The 17,978-nt window shown below is 42.7% G+C and overlaps 1 protein-coding gene across 1 annotated transcript in view; it reads left to right on the forward strand.

Moving 5' to 3' along the window:
• The window catches only part of slc8a3 (solute carrier family 8 member 3), a 122,681-nt gene that overhangs the window by 71,508 nt on the left and 33,195 nt on the right, over positions 1–17,978 (forward strand). The window contains exon 3 of the mRNA XM_083997782.1: positions 12,720–12,826. Within this exon, the coding sequence (XP_083853908.1) occupies positions 12,720–12,826 (107 nt within the window). The remainder of the gene's footprint in view (positions 1–12,719; positions 12,827–17,978) is intronic.

The raw sequence follows: 17,978 nt of genomic DNA on the forward strand, positions 1-17,978 counted from the left end.
CAGATGTATATTCCACTCGAACACCACAGCAGCTCATTGATTACCTGATTAGTCCCATTTTGCCCCAACGTCTCCATCCGTCACAATGGTACATGGCGTAGAAGAGCATTTCTGTATCTTTACATATAAAGCGTAGAATGAATTAAATCCATGAAACTAGCTGATAGAGCTTGGAGGCTAATGAATACTGAGAATATGTTAAAATCATTACTGTTCAAACAGCTCGTATACGACAGCGGGACGAGGGATATATGATTTATGAAGCATATACATGGATCCATTTATAAAGTTTAATTCAGTAGAAATGAAGGAGATGGATTCAAAGAAGTTCAGGAAGAAATAAAGTGTGAAGAGAGATATCCACAGAGCAACAGTATGAATGCCTTCCAGGAAAGTCTGTTTGAAGTGTGAGCCGTTGTGCACATATTTAAAAGTTTATCACATCTAAGCCTCTTCTGCAAAGGTCGACGTCTGAACAACCATAGACAGTGAGGGTGGAGCAGAACTGTTTTTTCTAGCATTTCTTGTTTTATCATAAGTCATAAAATAAATATGATTAATAAACATCATGATAAAGACATTCCCTATTCTCTATTATTATTAAAGAATATGTATATCGTCCTTAAACATCATTAATTAGAGATTCCTCACATAATTTTTAATACGATATAGTAGTGCAATAATCTCTATAGAAAGTCTGTTATATGCATGTTCTTGTATATAAATGCTACCTAGCAGGGTGTAATCAGTGGAATAATTTGACATTTGTGAAATATATTCCATAGTTCTTTTGCTAAATGTGAAGCTATTGGTAACAGGTGATTAGCTTAGCTTAGCATAAAGACTGGAAATGGCTGCAAACTGTTCGCCTTACTCTTGCCAAGCAGCCTCTCTAAAGCTCAGAAATTAACAGTCCAGCATCGACACATCCTCATTTTTTACTCTCATACAAACTTGATGTTTGTTTCCCACAGTGTGAGCCGATGTTTTAAAGTGTAGTCTGAAAAATAAATGCTAAGGTTTGAGGCACCCGGGAGAGGGTTGTAAATCCGTGCGTGCCGTGAAGAAGACCTGCAGTTCATGTAGCGCACGACACCCACAGCCGCGTTTCTATTTCTGGAGACTCAACAGTTTGCCTTGTTTTTTGTACATGACAAGAGCGGTCATGCTTTACTATTTCAGTGCACTACGTTTCTAGGATTTACTCTTTCCCGATGCGAAGGGGAGCTTGTCGTTCTCCCAAGTCATTCATTTATGATGGTGTTTGTCATTTGGCTGCAGGCGGTTTGACTTGGCCGACTCCGACTCTCTAAGCTGTCACAGACCCACGCCCAACACCCAGAATAGCCCTTGTGCTTTTCTTGCCCTCCACCCAACCATCTCCGCCACCCCCCACCATGGTGCTGCTCCAGCTTTCATTTTGGAGGCCTGACTGCATCCTCTCTTCCTTCCCTCTCTTCCTCCTCTCCCTCCCTTGTCGGCCCCTATCAGACACTTCATCTTTGAGTGTTTTATTGCATTGTGTCCTTGTAGAGGAGGACCTTTGGGCTCGCTCCAAACATCCAAAAAATATAGCTCCCGCCTCCCCCCCTCTCATCCTCCATCTCGCCTTGCTCTTGGCTCAGAAAATATGGAGCATGGCTGTCTGTGTTTTCAATTGCTGCCCCGTCCTCTGCCTTACCTTTGAGTGTCCTCCCCCTGTTTTCATCTTCTCCTTTTGTCTTTGTCTCCTTCTGCGCTGGCAGTCAGCAGGTTTTTATGGAGACACTGTTGCAAGGCTGCATGACAAGTGAAACCAGCCAAACGCCGCTCCTCCTCCCCGAGCCAAGCCTCTGTTTAGATCAGGTCTTTCGCCTCCAGAAAGTACATTTCATTCCCAATAACATCTCTCCTGTCTTTAGTATTCATGGTTTGTCTGTTCAAACTTGCTCTGGCCTTTTTGTTTGAATTGTTATGCAAAACAATTGTTATTTCGTCTTTCGGCCGTCTTCATTTTAGATGGGAGGTGTTGGCTACAAAAGGATCAGGTGATGAATTCAAGATTTGATGTTGGGGAATCGCACATTGGTGGTAGAAATGCAACCATTGCATGCAACTGTATGCAATGGTTAAGTAACTAAGTAAGTAAGTTACCAAACTTTACTTAGATAGATAGATAATTCACTTACTGCCATACCAAACATGTGTAATTTTTAATTTAATAAGCTATTTAGAAAGTTCATTATATTTTCTGGTGCATATTTTACCTAAAATATATTTTTATTTATTTCTTTTTATTAAAAACCTAAATGAAAGATGCACAAGTTATCTCAAAAGAAACAAACTTTTCTCACTAAAATGAACTGTGCGTACCATTGAGGTGCTTAATACATTTTTCTCCTCACTTAAGCTTATTTTATTTCCATCTTTACTCGCTCTCAGTCTCCTGCTTCTTCACCTTTTTGTTATTGCTGCACTTTGACGCCTTCTACCCACCGATCATTTGGAGGAGTGAAGTCAAACCATTGGCAGGAATGTGCATTTCATTCTTGTGTTCATGTGCACGTGAATCCTCTTGTGCGCTCAGGACAAGAGAAAAACAGAAACCCACACATGTAAACACTGCTCCATGGTGCACAACTACAGAAAGCACCTTTTCATCATCAATTGAGCTTTTAGGTCTAATTTAGTTGGACGTAAAATAATGAAAAAGACTCATAACAACTTCCTAGAAGCTAAGATGCCATATCGAAGGAAGAAGCAGCAAATCCTCATTTTTGCTAACCTAGCTTTATTGAATCAGTGCTTGATAAATGACTTCTGTGGTTACATGAATATCAAAATTGTTGATTAATTCCATGTCAATCAATTCATAGTTTTTTGTTGGGTCAGGACACAGATACACAGTGAAGCAGTTGGGTGTTGAGCTCACTGTTAACTGTGGTTTTATGGAAGCATTACATGGATGTGCACTGTGTCATTGCTGGTGACAGCTCCTCTGCAGAGGGGGCTTTATCCTCAGCACCCCTTTGTTGTTAACTGTGTTATTCATCTGTGGAGTGAAAGAGACGTCCCTGTTGTAAAAAGGGGGTGAGTTACAGTTGCGGCACAAAGGTGGCATATGTGGCCTTTCTCTGATGTTATTGGCGTCTTTAGACAATGGGTTTAAGAGCTGCATAGAATAACAGTGTGTAATCTGATGGGACATGGGGAGCGAGCTGTGCCTGGTCGCCCCTCCCTCCACCTGCAGAGTGCATCAGCTGCTGAGGGTTTGTTGTGTGTGTGTGTGTGTGTGTGTGTCAGAGTGTCACACAGATGAAGTAGTACACTGTGTGTCAGCAGACTGAGGTAAACCTGTTAGGACTCTTTATTCCCTGTAGGGACAGTTTCATTGTGCTGCTTAGCTCTGTGTAGCCGTATGAATGCAAATGAATGGAAACGGTTTAAAGTTTTACGGAAAGTGGTCGTGTGTCATGTGTCGCATTTAGGAAAGAGCTGGAAAAGAGCTGGTGAAAAGGAGGTTTTGTATCCATGACAACTAGTGAGAGCAAGGGCAGCAAATGGGAGCAGGGTCGGGTGCATTAGACATTTCAGTCTTGGGATTGAGAATGTGAGAGATCCATGGGATCACAGTGGTGTCTTGTCAGTGAGGGTACATTCAATCACACACACACCGCTTCTTCCTCCCCTCCCGGTCTGTAACCTGACCAGCTGCCCACTAGGTAAGTCAAAGGAGAGATTTACTGTTCCCACGTAGACGCACCGTGCACGCAGGTTGTGTGAGACCGAGAGGCAGCGTTGAAGAAGGTGAGAGGGGCTGAGGAGGGACAGCTGCAGACCCGCCGTGGAATTCAGATAATGCGACTCCGTGTCCAGCTTCGTGACTACCCATGATTCCTCTTTGCGGTGGTATTAATAAACCTGGCGCTGCTCTCGCTGCGAGCTCTCATCATGAGCTACACGTCGCCAGCGAGAGGAGCACACACTTCACTGCGAGGCTTCACCTTTCCATCTGCTTCTGTTGTATCTGCATGTTTGTGTGTGTGTGTGTGTGTGTCTCCCGCTGATGAGACGTCCAACATGTCCTCTAACTGATATTGTAGAGTCATATAACATTTTATTGATCAGTCTGTTGCTTTGACCTCTCACCCTTCCTCCGGTGTCAACAGCAGCTCTGTGTCCCTTGAGCTTATAGCGATTTAGGGGTCGAACGCTCAGGCTGAAGGCTGAGCTTTTTTTTTTTTTGTCACAGTAAATAATAGTGGATGCAGCGAATGTGACACCAACCATTGGTTTCTAACTGGCTGCTTTGAAGCCAATACACAGTATTTATGGCAGTTTTTTTTTTTTTTTTTTTGCAGCCAAAGCAGGCAGAATGGAGCCAAGGTCAGCGGCACAGAGGAGGGAATGAATCCAGACTGGAGCTCAGTGCTGCTGCATCTAATGATTATTTTCATTATCTGTTAATGAGTCCGAAAACAGTCAAAAATGCCAATCACAGTTTCCCAGAGCACAGTTTATATTACTCATTCTGTCTGACCATTCAGCCCAGTGTCCCCCAGGTCGTCCCCTCGTATTACTACTCTAATTACTGTATGTAGTAAGACAAACAAGCATGTTTGCTGGTTTGGTGGTGGATAGTTTCCTCCAATGAAAGAACTGTAATTTTCTACAATCCCAAACAAATTTGATACAAATGTTATTCATCTTTAAGGTTTTAACCAGTCCTCCTAACACCCCCCTCCCCCAAAAAAACCAAAAAAACACAATTTTCTTCTATTGATTTGATTTGCCAGAATCCACATTTACAATCAAAATCGAGAAAAAGAAACTGAAACAAGAAAATTTTCCATAAATTGTCATAATGTTTGTCTGGAGTGATTAATGAATTTCTTGTTCAGTTAATTCTTTCAATCCTGGCTTAATATTTTAATATCATAATATAATGATATAAAAAATTGCTTCTATAGTGACTTCATTATTTTAGAAAAACAATAAAGACTCAACATAACTACAGTGACATAATAATCAATTACGTAAAATATATTCTTTCATATTGATGTTGAGACTTCGGCCGAAGTTTAGTTTAGTAGCTTTTTTTCTACCCTGGACCTTTTGAGAGTGACGTAAATGAGAAATTATGCTCTGAACATTAGGATATTGAATAATCTTCATGTTAACTCTTCCAGTTTGTAGTGTTGCACAGTAAACATCACACATGTATAATTATAACATTAAAAAGAAAGTAAATGAACTATGTGCCTGCTGTTTTGCTTTCAGATCAAACCAACTCTTTGTTGAGTGAATGTTTTGTTGTGTGCATGGGTAAATTAATGTTAATGCCACCGAGGAATCGTCATTAACAGCAACTCTGCCTCATCTGCCTTCTATTTTGTAATTGTTTCTAAATCATTGTACAAGTCCCATCTGTCGCCTGATCTGATTGGACAGAGGAGACAAAACAACAGTGATTGTGCGTTGTGTGTTGAGCCCTTTGTTCAGGCTGTGGGTGCAAAAGCAGCGCAAGAATCAATCTCTCTCTCTAAAACCTGCTTCTAAAATTGCTTCCAATGTGATCGCACCCTTCACGAGCTGCTCAGGGACACTTCACCAGGGAGGACAGTTGCCAAAATGGGGGCTTGAATTTGGGTCCTCTGGATGAATGACTGTCTCTTTCAGCACAAGGCCATCCCGTCGCCTCAGTGTGATTGAACATAATAAGCGACACTTGCATTGCATCTTGTATATTGGTAGATTTTTTTTGGGAAACACGGTGCATACTTCTCTTCCTTCTGGATCCAGTGTCCAAACTGAGACTCGCTTTGGCTGACATGCATTATTCAAACGGCATCTGGCACCGCCGCACTCACACAACTCTCGCGCTTCTCCCCCTTAAACAACTCGCAATTACAGCCGCCGCTGCATCTGGCTCGGGCTGTGGCCGGCGAAATTTGCAAGTCGCCAAGTGGAGAGTTTTGTGTGATTGCGTGCCTCATTTTCTGTTTGGCTTATGTAATATTGATGTCCGACGACGTCAGCTGCACAGACGCCATTTCAAGAGAAGGGATTTTACTTCCTTGTTTATAAAACTTTCAGCTCTTTGTTAGTCGGTCAAGTATGCTGTGATTTGTTTGCCTCTCTGGATGAAAAGAAATAAAGTCGACACTGAGAGAGAGAGAGAGGAGATGAGGATGAGGACGGGGGAGGAGGGGGTGTGGGGCCTTGTGGGTGTGGAATATTAAATCTGATGTGAATTTGTCATCAGATTGACAAGAAATCATTGACAAATGTGTTTACTGGCTTTTTTTCTGTGATTGCTGGGGTAAAGCAATAATCAGGACTATAATGAGCGAGGCCCATAATCCCTGCACTTGGTGACAGAAACCAGGCCTGCTTAATTAAGGCACTGATTTCCCACGAGGCACTGGGGGCTTTTTTCCCCTCCTTGTCCTCTTTATTGGCTTGACTGTGTTTGGGATTTTGAGTGGAGGCGTTCCAATGATCTTAAAGAACTGTAACAGCTGTTTTTTGGGGGCTTTTTTTGTTTTGTTTTGTTTTTAATCACGCCGGCCATTGTTTCATGTCATGTTTTCTTATCAATAATTAATTCCTTGTCCCTCTGTTCCAGTTGTTTAACACCACAGGAGCTGCAGATCAGATTTTTCCGCTCAAACTTTTTAGGAACAGAATCCCCTCCTAAAATCCTGTCGCCATCGAAGCCTCCACGCGTCGGTGAAGTAGAAGTAATGTGTGCTGTTTAAAAACCACGCTTCAGCCCCTCCACGTGTGCTTTAGCAGTGGTTAAATGCAGTCTTGCGTGAGGGCAAAAAGCGACTGAAAAGCACTCAGTAGATTTAGGGCAGAAATGGTAGGCAGAGGGAAGTTTCAAGAGAATTTGGAAAGGTTGTGTTTAGTTCAACACAGAGAGTCCAGGGCCCCGGGTCGGCAGCAGCAGGTGTTTTATACAGAGGGACCAGAGAGAGAAAGAAAAGAAAGGTCGTATTTAATTGCAGCATTTTTAGCGGATGTTCCTTCTCCACCCTGGGGTGTCAAAGTATCCAGTTTTTGTGAAAATCCTCAGACTGAGCAGAGTAAAAGCGGAGCCATTTTTAGGGTCAGGGTGCACCAGCAGACGAGACAAAAGTGTAAGTGGAGACTGAGATATCACACGTCTCACTCCAGCTGATGTGTTACACCAGCGCTGTGGTTTCACTCTATATTATTTAGTGTTTGTGGAGCGAAAGAGCCAGAGAGGAGACTAAAAACAGTGAAACGTGCTGTCGAAGAGGAGGCGGCGACGAGGGGAAGTGGAGAGGAGGCGGGCAGCTCCTGCAAATTTCAGCCGCAGTTTGGTTGGTTTTTTTTGGCCCACAGAGCGAGCGGAGGGAGAAAGATCATCTGCATCATGCCTCTCCATCTCCACCTCCACCTCCGCTCTGATGTCTCACTCACTTCACTGTTTTCATCACTGCATCACCCTCCTCCGTTTGCTCTGGATGTGAGGGAGACGAGAGGCCGCCGCTGGCCGAGGGCGGCCCAGTGCAGCGGAGGTGTGAACCCTCTAATCGCCTGTCATTACCCAGTGGCACTTTCCTCACCGAGAGCGCCATGTCTCGCATGTTGGCATCAATAAATCATTACCACGTTAATTTTGACACATTAGTGTAATTCAGTTCAACAGACGACAACACTTGTAAGACGACTTTATTGTACTTTACTTTCTACTTTCTCGCAGGTTGGCTTCAATGGGGTTTTTTTCAGTTGTCTGTTTATGTAACGGTAGAGTGAGGTTTCAACTTTTATATCAGCTTATTGTGTTGAATTTCATAATGTGGTTTTATGGGCTCATGGTAACATTACTCTTCAAAGCAAATATACTTTTCTGAGGGGAGAAACAGGGGCATCCAAAATCTTCTTCGCAACAGTTAATGGATAGCATAGCTTAGCATTAAACCAGGAAGCCTGGAAGTGTTGCTCTCTGTGGGAACTGTTGGCTTTCTCTTTGTAATAAAGTTAGATTTTGACCTCATCCTGTAAAGTACCTTGAGATAATGCATATTGAATTGCCACGATAAAAATTAAATGGAACTGAATTGAAAACCCACATTAAGATCAGTTTAATGTTTCTGTTCTTCTTTGGATCAAACAAAGAAGATGAAACAAGTTATTTTTATGCTTTGGACACTTTGCGTTATGCAAAGATACATGCCACTGCTGCACTTAATCTGAATATATGAAAGTCACATCAATCTCAGTGCTTAACTGTGCAAGAAGGCAAAGATGTTTATTTATTTTTCAATGTCAAACTGTTCCTTTCACTTCTCAGTTTTGCCTGATTTAAAATCGCCAGTCCCTTTCCAGTCGGTTTTGGGCAAAGTGACCGGAAGGGATTCACACTTTTTGTGTGTGTAATCAATAAGATCTATTCTTAAAATGTTGTTACTGTACCTATCACAGTTGGTTTCTAGATCCACTGTTTTCTGCGAGCACCCGGCACCACATGCTTATTTATTGTCCAACATCATCAAAGGTGCAACAGACTGCAGCTACTGTACAACCACTAGCATCATCACCACCCACTCTCTTCCTTCTCTCAAGATAAAAATGGTCACTTCAGGAGTTTATTTTTATCTCAGTACACTTAACAGTTAGTGTTTTTGACATATTGGGTATATATTTAGTACATTTTAGCAGCACATAATTGATGCTTATGTGTAGTGTTAAGATATAACACAGCCATATTATACCTGTCTTCTGTCTGCAGAATCATTACCATGAAGTGATACCAACTTGGCTAACACAACAGACTGATGACACTAATGTTTTTAGCTCCATTACTTCATTACTTTGACCTTTTGACCCTTTTTCTGTCTTTTTAATTTTACTGTGGCCCCTGAAAATATTTCACACTCTCAACTGAACGCAACAGTAAAAAGATGTTGATCAACACACTGTAAACAACGCAACAATGTGTGTGTGGATTTACTGTATGTGAGCACTGTTACACTTTCTCTGTTAACTCACCACAGTAAAACCATTCATAATTCACCACCATTCACTGCACCAGCAGCAGGACAGTCCCTGTAAACACCACACTCTGATTTCTGCTGTGTGCACAGCAGGTGTTTGATTATATCATCACACACACACACACACACACACACGCACACACACACGTTGCAAACGGCGTTTTGCAGCTTTCCACAGTAGCTGGTGCCAGATGTTGGGATAGATGGGTGAATTATTGATAATTGTCACAATCAAATGCAAATTTTGCTTAATGCTCCCTGCTCATTGCTCCATGTGTGTGGTTGTGAGTGTGCGGTTGTGGCCGGTGTGTGAGTGGCCACAAAGCGAGGGTGTGTCTCTTTGTGTAGCTCTTAGCAGTTGTTGGTGTGTGTCATGAAAAGGAGTCAGCTTTATATGTATAACTGTACTTCACAAATACAGTACAACTCCTGCTCTCTGAGTGTATGAGGAGGATTTTCTTTCCCCATCTTTCTCCCTTGATGTTACAGCTACTATCACAGTATCTTCCTTTTCTTTAAATATGAAGTTTGTGGTTGCTTTAATGCCATGTGGGAATATAACTATATACAGTATAACTGAGTGTTTTTGCATTCACACTCATCAGACACATCTGATAAACTGATCTCTGCACGGTTCTGTGTTTTCATTCTAACACACATCCACGACCACGCGAATGTAAAGTAAATCAAACTTCTCTGTCAAATTTGCTCCATTAATTTGCTGTGTATCCTGTGAGCTAATTGCAGGTACACCAATACGTTAATTTGTTTCGTCAAGCTCCAGTGAAATAAGACACAAAGGTGTGATACAATGCGCAGCTGCTCAAATGTTCCCATGATGCTAACATGGCTGTTGATTACTACATGATTGTTTTTTATTGACTTCCATCAGTCCCTTGTCTAATTAGGGTGACCTAAACAAACTCCAGCAGAGAATCAAATCTAATTGGACCTAAATGACACCGGACTTTTCAAAAATGTTCATTTATTATCAGTAGTTGTCAGCTGATCATTATTTTATAATAATGCTAATTATCATTATCATTATTATCACTAGATTAAGTTTCCAAGAAGCCGGATGCCCTCTCATCTGCAAAACCAGAAGGGAATATTAATTGATATGATAAAGGCCTGAAGCTGTGTCCTGCTTTATTACACAATCTTAAAGTCTCGTTCTAAAGCAGCTTCCATCAATATTTTTATATTAACAATTGATGAAATAATTATGTATAATGTGTCAGTGACATACTCACAGAGATTTATTGCTCTCTGTACTTCCCTCTAGCTCTATGAAGCATTTTAGCATATTTCCGCTCATTGTTTTCATTTAACTATTAACTTTAACTTGTGAATGTCACAGTGCATGTTTATAGTTTGATGTTCTCCCCCAGACTGACACAGAAATGTTAGTTTAAAGAGGACGAAATACGAATATCAGTTTTATGCTTATTTGATACATACTGTAAGTCTAAAATGAATGTTCAGTCATGTCATTCATTCATTAAACATACAGCTTCATGTCTTCAGATTGTGGGAGGAAGCTGCAGCACGAGAACATGGAGACATGCAAACTCCACACGGGAAGGCCCGGAGGCCAGGTGGCAAGTTTGAACTCAGAACCTTTTCGCTGTGGGTGGACGGTGCAAACCACTGCGCCACTGTGCCACCCTAAAGTGAAGTTCTTAATCAAACCATAAAATCTGAGGCCCAGTGATATTCTCAACTCCTCATATTGAAACGGGAATGAACAGGGGTCAAGCATATACGTTTTTTCTATCGAGCACAATAGCGTGTCAGTCAGCCAGGCTGCTGAGTGTTCACCTGTGTTTTGCATGTTTTGTACATGGTCACACAGGCTGCATGTGCAGGTTCTCCGTGCCTTTACATGCATGTCATGTAAAACCAATTCCAGACTACAACTAGGCTTTGTGTGTGTGTATGTGTGTGTGTCAGATCCCATTTGTCCATTAGATTCAGTGTTTCCTCTTCTCATTCCTGATGAAAAGCTGAGGTACTTTTCCAGGCGGCAGCACTGCAGACATCTCGTCCAGCAATCTGAGGAAAGCCCTGCCGGTGGGACGTGAAGTGAGAGAAAGAGAGATGGATTGTTCTGCTGTGTGTATTGTAAGAGGATCTTAGATAGCAGTCTCCCCTTCAGTGAGCAGGATTCACATTCAACCACATATAGGGAGGGAGAATTATATATACTATAGTAATACATAGTATGTATATACATTTTAATTCCTCTGGAGATGACGGATTAATAGTTTTATATACCATATATGCAGTGTGAGAGTCTGCGTGTATAAATATCTGTGTTTGTGTGGGTGTGTGAGAGACAATTTGTGCTTTCCTATGAGCGTGCAAAAGCGCGTGTCAGGGCTTTGATTGACGCGAGCTGCGCTATATGTCACGGTGCAAGAAGTACATCAGCGGGATGTCAGGGAACGAGCTGCTTTTTGACTCGATACATGATACATGAGCAGCTATCCATAATGAATGCTGCTGTGCCACTTATCTTATTAGCCCGAACCCCTGCTTTCCTAACGCTCTCCCAAATAACATGCGTAAAAAATTGTATTTTTGCTTGGATGAAGTGTCTTCCCATGAGATGTCAGACTCATAATAAAGTATGTCATTCCTATTTCAGGGCTAGCTGCGCCGCTGTCGACTATTGTTGACTTGTCTGCCGCTCGCAGTGAATGCTTTGTGAGGCCTAAGAGAGCGGATGCAGCGAGTGTCATGACTCGTCTGCAGCGCTGTCGGTTTTGTTTCCGCTCTCCAGCATCAAGGCCCGGCGTGATGCGAGCGCGATGTGCAGGTGGTGCGGTGATGCGTCTGCACGAGCTGCGATTGAATTCACAGAAACAGAGCTGCTCCTGGAGGAGTTCCCCACTGTGATGTGGCGAGGAGGCGCGGAGACATCTGGGTACCTACTGACCACTTAACTGCCTGCACTCGTCAATAACTCTTTAAAAAAGATCAATTAGGGCGATCAGTGGCGAGAACGCCGCTGGGGCCGAGGTGCCATATTGAGCTGTTTTTCTGTGTGATGATGTCAGACACGGCTCTTTTTCCTGAGAAAGAGCCTCACCCCTCCAGACATTTGACTTCATTAAAGGGTTGTTCTCCTCAAACCGGAGCAATAAACTCAGCAATAAGTCGAGGCCTCGTCTCCGCCTGGAGAGGAGACGTCGCTCCACGTGGCGTCCATCCCGCCGCCTCATTGAAAATGTTCTGACTGAATCATCCGGCCGTAAAAATCGATTTTGATAGCGACAGTTTCTCTCAGTTGTCGTTCACTCACCTTTTTCTACCCTTGTGAAGTGTCCGTTCACACGTTTTACACCCTGATTGATTACAAGCTGCTGTTTTCACTTCGTTGTGTAGTTTTATCCGCTCCCCGCTGTGGCGCACTTTTTGCCCCCTTCCGTTCCACTTCTACCTGACGGCGTGATGAATGTAGTTGTCATGACATCCCGCGACAGCCAGTGTGTCGAGTCCAGCCGGTCCACAGCACGCTGACCTCTCACCTCCTAACCTTTCTTCCATGCTGATAATTAATCCTACTTACAGTTGCTCTTCCTGAATCCCTCCATTGCAAATTAACCATTCTCTTCTTCTTCTCTCTCCCTCTTCCTCCCCCTCTCTTTTTCCTTTCACACCCCTTCCTCTCTTTCTCCTCCCCTCCTATTATTCTCCCTCTTGCAGCAAACTTATTCACGTGAAAATTATTGACGATGAGGAGTATGAGAAAAACAAGAACTTCTTCCTGGAGCTGGCCGAGCCTCGCATGGTAGACATGAGTCTGCAGAAAGGTGCAGTACTGAACCTATTTCTTTGTCTTTTATCGCTCTCTCTCTCTCTCTCTCTCTCTCTCTCTCTCTCTCTCTCTGTCTCTCGCTCTCACACTTTGTCAGTGTCTTTTCTCTCACTGTTTGTAGCCTCCGTCTCTCCCCAGGCGTCTTTGTCTCCTCTCTGTCCACTTCTGTTACCTGAACTTTCACTCCGGGAGCCCTAATATGTGCCCTGTTCACCCGCTGCTGCTGCGACCCTTTGCTTTCACACCACTGTGCACCTGAGAACCCTCTCTCTCTCTCTCTCTCTCTCTCTCCCTCTCTCCCTCTCTCTCTCTCTCTCATACACACACACACACACACACACTCACACACACACACAAGCTTTCATATAACTAAAACTCATGCCTAAAACTCATGCCAAATCATTCCCGTTATACCGACAGTCTCCCCAGACAGTGTCATCATCTGCATAGAGAACAGCGAGTCTGGGAGCTGTTACCGTTTACCATCCCCGCAGAACAAGTAGCCATTATTATGATAAGACACGTTTAACCTAAACACACAGTCTAGTAGCTGTTGTATATGTTTTTTACATACACATGCCTGCTGGGGTGAAAAATTCAAGCAAATTATTGTTTTTTTTTCTTCATTGTTACACAGTGTGACTCACAGGAGCGTTCCCCAGTTTGTATGAAGTCCTGCTTCATGACCCTAAACGCCTGATAGGACCGGGTGGTGCAGCTCATATTGGGGTTGTGTATTCTCCGGCAGGGGTAATATCACTCACTGCAAGCTCGTATTCCTCTGCACAACAAGCCCGTCTTTAGGGCGCTTTACTTTTGCAGCAAGGTGAATATAAAAATAAAAATAAAAATAAAAATAGGACGTAGAAGAATCCAAATCAAAGCAAGTTTTTATCATAAGTTTTGTTTGTCGTCTTGTTTCCAGCTCGTTGTCGGTAATGTCTGCTGAAAGAAGCCAACAGGCTTTTTTTTTTTTTTTTTTTTAAGATTCGCGCTCCGTTATCTAATGCAGTGTTATCTAACCTCGCTCAGGGCCAGGGGATGGGAGAGGCTCACAAGCTGGTGCGGAGGGTGCAGAATCTCACACTTGGCTGTTGCCTCCAAACACTTCAGCTCATTATGTTTACGTTATTGGGTCTGGCAGCGCTGTCTGAGTGGTGCCGGCTCCCTGGGTTCTGAGAGTCAGAGTCATGATGAAGAGCAGTTACTATGCAGGTCTTTATGAGTGATGGCTGCATCACTCCAAACACTCCTCCGCTGCTCTATGATGTTCCTTGTTTTTTGTTTTGTTTTGTTTTTTATTCCCTCTATGTGTTGGCACAGGTTTAACCCACACACACTGACAAGCTGCCTGTCACACATCTCATTTTGGCTGCGTTTAATACCACTAAACCCTGAATTTAAACATATTCTGTTAAATTAGATGCTTGAAATTTGAAATATAAAGTCAACAGATATAGATATGCTCACATTTAAAAGTGTGCACACTTGAAAGCTTGACATGTGACTCTGAGCTTAACACAAAGTCACTTTCATAACAGATGCGAACAGTTCTCATAACTTTTATTTTTTATTGTAACCTCTTTTAAGTCCTGAGAAGTCGTGAAGTCACAGTCACTAAATTTCTAACACCACTTGTTGCCCAGATCTTTTTAATGAGTTACAAACAATTGAGAAAGTCCAAAACCCTAGCTGGCCGACTAATGGTGCAACTTCATTACTCAGTCAGTGACATGTGTGTTTATAGGGCTGACTCCAATGTTGCAGTGCAGCCAATCACAGAAAGTATTGGGTGCACCCTCCAGTGGCTCATGTGGCATAGGCTTATAGTTCTAATCACAGTGGCGATGGGTTCAAGTCGGCCCCGTGCTGTATTTTCTCCCCTCTCTCCACATCCTTGACCTTCCTGTTTCTTTTCACTGTCCAAGCTAAATAAAAGCAAAACATGCACCAAAAAAACTTTTTAAAAAGTATATGCACTTAGTGCCAAGTTACATCCTGTAATTGCCACTTGTGGCCGCAGCAGCAGCAGCAGCAGCTGTTAAAGGGATAGTTCAACATTTTGGCAAATTGGCCCATTGCCATAATTGCTATAGTCATAGCAGTAGGTTCGTTACCTTTAATTGTAGGTGTAAGCTATTTTTAGTACAGCGGAGCGCAGCAGCAGGCTGCTCAGAGCTACGCTATGGAGGCTAAGGGAATTTCTTGGTTTCCCTCATCAAACTCATCAAATACAAAATCCCAAAACTCCACAGCGCTTTTGTAGACAAGTTGTGAGCTGCACAACCACCACGCTATGAGATAATGACGGAACGATACGAAACGGAGCCGTTTTCGAGGTAAATTCATACGAAACCGCTGATGCGCGTTGCGTTCAGGGACAGTTTTTCAGCAAGCAGTCTCCGTATTTACCCTGTATTTACCTCGAAAACGGCTCCGTTTCGTATCGTTCCGTCATTATCTCATAGCGTGGTGGTTGTGCAGGTCACAACTTGTCTACAAAAGCGCTGTGGAGTTTTGGGATGTTGAATTTGATGAGTTTAATGAGGGAAACCAAGAAATTCCCTTAGCCTCCATAGCGTAGCTCTGAGCAGCCAGCTGCTGCGCTCCGCCGTACTGAAAATAGCTTACACCTACAATTAAAGGTAATGAACCTACTGCTATGACTATAGCGATTATGGCAATGGGCCAATTTGCCAAAATGTTGAACTATCCCTTTAAGCAAAAGTTTGACAGCTTCTGTCCCAAACCACTCCTGATGGACAAAATAAGAGTGTGTAATTTACCATCCAACTTCTAGAATGGGTGAATACTGAGTGTCTAATTTATGCTCTGTATAGTGCCCTCAGACATTCCCAAAAATAGAGCAATAATGTAGTCTCCTTGGCATGTGCAGCACTCTCTGTTAACAATCCTGCAATGTGATGGGCTGAATTTTATAGATACAGATGACCCAGAAATCTCTATTTACTGGTCACTGTGGAGAAAAGTGATTGTCTGCTATAAAGAGAGGAGAAGAGAGTGAATTCAAGGCTATATCTTCACTTTAACCTTTCTTTCCTCTTCAATCTACCGCAGTGAGGACATACAGTATGTACAGTGTCTCCCCACAGGTCCCCAAACTGCTCCATAATAGGCCAATGAAAATGTGCCGCCGTGCTGACAGTTTAAAACATATAGTGCAAACGCGCAACCTCGATTCTTCATACATCTTCTCCGTTTCTTGCAAGCCATCAAGGTTTCCGCAGCAGGACGGTTGAATTCGCTGCAGCGAGCAAGGAGTCAGGATTGCAACAGACAGAATGGGTGTAGGGGAAGTGGAAGAAGAGAGCGATCTGCTCAGATGGAGGGAGAGATGAGGATAGGTGACGACAGCTGGAGTCAAGCAAGACTCGTGCCAATGGCCAGGTTTAGTCTCCAGAGATCAAAGCAGCTGCTTTGTTTGGGTCGTGCACTAACGGGGCAAAGAAAGTGAAACCTTTCTTCTGTCTCCAGGAAGCAGCACGTATAAGCCTCTATACTGTGAACATATATTATGTAGATGATCAAGATTTTTGCTCATACAGATCCTAGAAAGACAGCAGCACTACCGCACTGCTAATGAAAGCACAGACGGTGTTGACAGTGAGTAATACCAGATACGTCTACTTAGTTATTCTTAAAATGCAGGAGGTAATGAATGTTTGATCGAGGGTAATAAATGTTTGATCAATATATGACGAGGAGGTAATGAAAAAGCTTTTCTGTATTATTTCCCGTGCAGGATCATCTTTTATGAATGTGCCCGTGCTGATGAAATCGCTTTGATTTGAAATTAGAGAAAACACAAGCCAGTGTTTAGCAGAGGGGTTACACACACACACACACACACACACACACTCCTATTGCCGCAGTAGGTGCTGCAGAAATCGCAGTGATGTGAATGATATGATTATTTCTCACTTTTCATATATAATGTGGCGATTATATTGTTGTTCATAAGCACTGATGTGGGGCTGATTGGGTTTGTTTTCCTCCTTATTAAAGCCTTAGTGGAGGAGCAGGATTGATGAATATTCTATGAGTCTTTGTTTTGTTTTTGTTTTTTTCCCCATTTCATATGCAACAGCCTTGCTCCATTTTTTTCCGAGCAGCATTTCCACCAACGATTCTTTGCAACTAAAGAAAACACAATGGTAACTCTTGTTTCTTTACCTATTATCTCTCTATCATGGATGATCAAAGCAGGAACACAAAAATAATCATCAGATCTCATTTGTACACTCATCTTTTTATTTATTACCAGCAGTTACATCACACATTGCAAACGTTTGTAGATTTGCTCGTACGCTACAACGCTGATCGCAGAATCTGGGAGATGTGAGCAAGTCCCAGGCTGGCAGGTCTGACTTTGGACAGTGTGTGAGTAATGAAAGCAATCAAGCCAACAGTCACCCTGACCTGTCAGTCTGGAGTTGTTTACTGCCGGCTCCAGCTATGCCCTTCTCTAACTTATACTGAAGTGGTCAATACCATTAGCACCTCTGGTGAGGTGGCCCGGCGAGCCGCTGCTGCTGCTGCTACTGCTACTGCTGCTGCAGCACAACCCTGCAGAGTCAGAATGAGAGTCACTTCTACATTAGTAGAGGACAGAGTGGGATGTTATTGAAGTGACTGGGGTGCTGAGGCATGTTGATGTTCGTGTCAGACTTGTGGAGTTTTTATTCAAAGTGTGAAACAGTTATTTGTCTTATTTTACTGGGAATGGACATTTTCTGTTTGAATCTGGATGGATATTAAGCTTTATTCAAACACGTGTCAAACTCGGTCTGTGGATGAAGGATGATTATTCATGCAGATGCATATTGTTTAAAATATACAGTAAAATAAACAGTTATGTCCTAGGCTTCTTTATTATGAGGATAAGAAGAAGAAGACCATAATTTCCTCAAATGAAGTAGGCCAATGTGCATACATACAGTACACATTATAAAACATCCCATATGCATACACACACATGTAAAGACTACCATCAATTGCACACAACCACCGCACAGATTACATGCTTTTCCCATGTTAAGAGTGATAAAAAGCTACCAGACAACAAGAGCAAGTTTACCACTCTCATTAGAAACAAATGCAGATGCCTCTTAAACCAACCATGTCAT

Source organism: Trachurus trachurus (genome assembly GCF_905171665.1).
Source record: "Trachurus trachurus genome assembly, chromosome: 22".
NCBI lineage: Eukaryota > Metazoa > Chordata > Actinopteri > Carangiformes > Carangidae > Trachurus > Trachurus trachurus.